Here is a 4,679-nt window from a genome sequence, read left to right on the forward strand (position 1 = left end):
AAAAAAAAAAAAAAAAAAGGAGGTGGGTCCTCAAGATGAGATGGTGCAAGCGAGGAGGTCACTACCTCTCACAGGACGATGTAGCTGCCTCTCATGGAGCCCTGGTCTCTTCCAGGCCTCTTTCTTGGTGCCGGACATCATTGTTCAATGTACTCTTCAAAGGGTCCTGCAGCTGAGGCTCAGAGCAGTTGGGTGAGTGACCCAAGGTCACAGAGTTTGGTGTTGCCCAATTCAGGGTCAGCCCCTGCCTCTTCCACCACATCACCCACCCACCTCCTCATCACCAGGATTCTGCTACTCCTTATTTCTGTGTTTGCAAAGGCAAAAGTCCCGGAATCTCATGCTGTGCTGTGCTTGTTTTGCAGATCCCGCGTCCGTGGCCTCCTTCGACTGTGAAGTGGTCCCCAAAGAGCCAGCCCTGGTTCTCAAATGGGCCTGCCCTCCTGGTGCCAATGCAGGCTTCGAGCTGGAGGTCAGCAGTGGAGCCTGGGACAATGCAACCCGCCTGGAGAGCTGCTTCTCTGAGAATGGCACTGAGTATAGAACGGAAGTCACGTATTTGAATTTTTCTACCTCGTACAACATCAGCATCACCACCGTGTCCTGTGGAAAGATGGCAGCCCCCACGCAGAGCACCTGCACCACTGGCATCACAGGTGGGCTCCAAGGCAGGGGCTGGTCAGACGGCACGGTGATCACTCCTGGAGCGGCTGACCCAGTGGGTCTGCACGTGTGGACTAGAAACCTGTTTTTGTGTTTTTATTTCCCCTGAAATATTTGCTTTTACTGGCGTAGACTTGTTTCTCATTCTATAGAAATTCTATAGAAAGAAAAAAAAGCAGAGTAAGAGGGGCTCCTTTTTTACATTCTAAAAACTCCTTTTCTTTACAGCATAACTCATTGCCATGTTTTCTTTTATATTTTTTCAAGATGGAGTCTTGCTCTTGTCGCCCAGGCTGGAGGGCAGTGACGTGATCTCAGCTCACTGCAACCTCTGCTTCCTGGGTTCACGCGATTCTGGTGCCTCAGTCTCCCGAGTAGCTGGGACTACAGACACACGTCACCACACCTGGCTAATTTTTGTATTTTTAGTAGAGACAGGGTTTCACCATATTGGCCGGGCTGGTCTCGAACTCCTGACCTCAAGTGATCCACCTGCCTCGGCCTCCCAAAGTGCTGGGATCACCCACCTGAGCCACTGTGCCAGGTCGTCCGTTAGCCCACATCTGTTGGTGGCTTCCTGTGTGCTGTGGTGAGGGACTCTATGGGAAGTATGGACAACAGGGCCCCTGGAGCACTGGACTGAGAAGAGCATTGAGAAGGAGAGGATTTCCAGGTCTGGTGGTGGGTGAGCTAGCATGCTGCTGCCAGTTTTGGAGCAAGGACCTGGGGATGGACCTTCTCTGGCCAGCTACAGGGCATAGAGCTGATGGGAAATGCAGGAGCCTGTGCTAGCAGTTGACCATTAGACATGGGAACGGCACCTCCCAGCGGGCACTGCTGCCAGGTACTTGCGAGGTTGCTGAAGCTTGTAGTTTAGAACAGCACCATCCACTAGATGGGCAATGTGAGCCTCAGGTATAATTTAAAGTTTTCCGGAAGCCACATTGAAAAAAAGGTAAAAAGAAATAGCTGAAATTAATATTAATAACGTTTAACTTAGTATATTAAAAGTATTTCAACATGTAATTTCTATATTAATGAATTATTTTACATCTTCTTTTGTACTAAGTCTTTGATATCTCATCTGTATTGTATGCTGGTAGCACATCTGAATGCAAACTGGTCACCTCTCGGGCTTGGCAGCCGCGTGTGGCTAGGGGCTGCTATATCAGCCGCAGGTTTAGACAATTATCTTGTGGTTGTTTTGGAGTTCAGATTTCCGTCTCCTTGAATCTTGAATATATATAATGATGAGAACAGGCTGGGTGTGGTGGCTTATGCCTGTAATCCCAGCACTTTGGGAGGCTGAGGTGGAAGGATTGCTTGAGCCCAGGAGTTTGAAACCAGCCTGGGCAGCATAGCAAGATCCCATCTCATTTATTTTTAAAAAATATAAAAAAATCCAAACTGTATATGTGAGATGAATTTAGGTAGAGAGAGAGTGTGTGGAGTGGATCATCTTTAATCCAGCATGTTCTTTCTTTTGTGTTAGTTCAGAGAGTGGCTCCACACCCTGGCTTGGAAAGGGAGGGTGCAGAATCATGGAGGTTATCCATGGAGGGTCCTGTGGGAGCTTTTCTGGTTTCTGGGAAGAGGATCTGTTGGGTTTCTCTAGGTGGTATTTTAGACCAACTCTGGGAAAAATGTGGGGACTGTTTATGAAGAACACGGGGCAGTGCCGTGGCCAGGTCTCAGTAGAAAGTACGTTCTCTCCCACCTCATCTTTGATTCTTCTCCTTGGACATCTGCTCCGTCTTTGCTCTCAGCCGACCGGCTGATCCTGGGGCCAGGCCAAGTCCATGTGGTGTCAGCGTGCAGCTCCCAAGGCCACACCTTAGAGTTCCACCACAGTCTCTTTCTCACTCTCCTTCCACCCCAGATCTCAGGATAATGAACCCGGCTCATCTCGAGTCAGAAGGGACTGGGGGAGAGGACAAGGGCAGGTTAGCTTCCCCGTGCAAGGATACTAACTTCTTACTCTAATGATGGTTTCTTTTACTGGGCAGAACCTTTTCAGTTTGATTTAATCTTGCTTGTCTAGTTTTGCTTTTGTTGCTGTGCTTTCTGTGTGGTATCTAAGCAACTGTTGTAAATACTGTGTCAAGGAGCTCTTCCCCGATGTGTGTGTGTGTGTGTGTGTGTGTGTGTGTGTGTGAATGTGTGTGTTTTGTTTTAAACAAATTTAACAGTGTACAGCTTTAGGTCTGATGTTTAAGTCTTGAACCTATTCGGAGTTTATTTTTGTGTCTGGTGTAAGATAGGGGTCTCGTTTTATTATTTTGCTCATGGATATTCAGTTTTCCCAGCACCATTTGTTGAAGAGGCTGTCTTTTCCTCATTGTGTCTTCTTGGCACCCTTGTTGAAGAATAGTTGACTGTATATGTGAGTTTAATTCTGGGCTCAGTATTCTGTTCTGTGGGTTGATGTCTGTCTTTATGCCTGTAATATACTGTTATAATTACTGCAGCTTTGAATAAAAAGATCTTGAAATCAGGAAGTGGGAGACCTCCAGCTTTATTCTTTTTCAACACTACTGTGGCTGTTCCTGGTCTTTCATTGTTCCATATGAACTTTAGAATTTTTTTTTTTTTTATATTCTGTAAAAATTGCCATTGGGATTTTGATGGGGTAGCATTGAATTTATAGATCGTTTTGAGTAGTGTCAAGTCTTCCAACAATATCAGGTCTTCCAATCCATGAGCATGGGATGCCTTTGTATGTATTTGTGTCTTCTTTATTTTATCAATGTTTTGTGGTTTTCACTGTACAAGTCTTTCATCTCCTTGGTTGTATTTCAATTATATTTCAATCAATCTGTTAAAAAATAAAATAAAAGCAGGCACAGTTCAAAACAACAATAGCAAAACCAAACAAGGCTGCTGGGTGCCTGCCCTGGGGATTTGGCTGGATGCCCTGAAGGGGTCATTGTGAGCTCGGCAGGTTTCCCAGGATCTGCTGTCTCTGCTCCTCACCAGTTTCCCTCCATGGCTTTTGCTTCTGGATTTGCTGCTTTGCAGAACCCAGCATGTAGCTTCCAGAGTAAGATCTTGAGGAGGTCGCTGAAGCATGTTCTCTACCTAATGTGTTGCTTTGGTTTTCAATATTGGGTGATCGTGTTTTGTTTTGTTTTAGATCCCCCTCCTCCAGATGGATCCCCTAATATTACATCTGTCAGTCACAATTCAGTCAAGGTCAAGTTCAGTGGATTTGAAGCCAGCCACGGACCCATCAAAGCCTATGCTGTCATTCTCACCACTGGCGAAGGTAAGGAGAGGCCTCCGTGGGTTAAACAGCACGTGAGTGATGCAGTGACCAGAGCTTTCTCTGTGCCCACTGAGGCACGTGAGTGATGCAGACACACGCCTGTCTTCTCACTGCAGCCCATGCTGTGTACTCAGACAGAGGAGGAGGGTGAGGTATTTGCCTGATGGTTGACAAGCTTTCTGGAAAGGGCCAGATTGCAAATATTTTAAGCGTCGCCGGTGGTATAGACTCTGTTGCAAGCATTCGACCCTGCCATTGTAGCGTGCAAGCAGTCACAGAAGATACAGAAGGAATGAGTGGGGCCATTCCCACTAGATGTTATTTACCATGGCAGGTGGCTGGATTTGGCTTGTGGCCCATAACTTGCTGATTGTGATCTAGGTTTTTCTTCTGTTTTACATCACAGGACCTTTTAGGTGGTAGAATATTAGTTTTAACCAACTCTGACTCTCTTTCTCACTCGCAACACACACGTACACACATGCCATCCTCAGCGGATGAATTTCCTTTGAAAGAAAATAGAAAAAGATTTGCATTTGCTAGTGGGAATTTGCAGAGTATCTCCTTAGCTGAGAGAAGAGGTGGATTAAAGGCTGCTTTTCCTTAAAGGGCTCTGTTACATTTTTTTGTGGTAGGAAAGGAATAATTCGAGAATCTCTTTGGTAGCTGTGTTTGAGTGCTTGCATAAGGCCTAGATTTTTTCTTTTTCTTTTTATTTGTTTATTTTTTTTGCGACGGAGTCTTGCTCTGT

The 4,679-nt window shown here is 45.9% G+C and overlaps 1 protein-coding gene across 1 annotated transcript in view; it reads left to right on the forward strand.

Annotated features, from left to right (window-relative positions):
* The window catches only part of PTPRJ (protein tyrosine phosphatase, receptor type, J), a 71,427-nt gene that overhangs the window by 33,544 nt on the left and 33,204 nt on the right, over positions 1–4,679 (forward strand). The window contains exons 13-14 of the mRNA XM_011989842.1: positions 366–656; positions 3,797–3,928. Coding sequence (XP_011845232.1) covers positions 366–656; positions 3,797–3,928 — 423 coding nt within the window. The remainder of the gene's footprint in view (positions 1–365; positions 657–3,796; positions 3,929–4,679) is intronic.

This window comes from Mandrillus leucophaeus, unplaced genomic scaffold (assembly GCF_000951045.1).
Source record: "Mandrillus leucophaeus isolate KB7577 unplaced genomic scaffold, Mleu.le_1.0 Scaffold1099, whole genome shotgun sequence".
In the NCBI taxonomy this organism is placed as follows: domain Eukaryota; kingdom Metazoa; phylum Chordata; class Mammalia; order Primates; family Cercopithecidae; genus Mandrillus; species Mandrillus leucophaeus.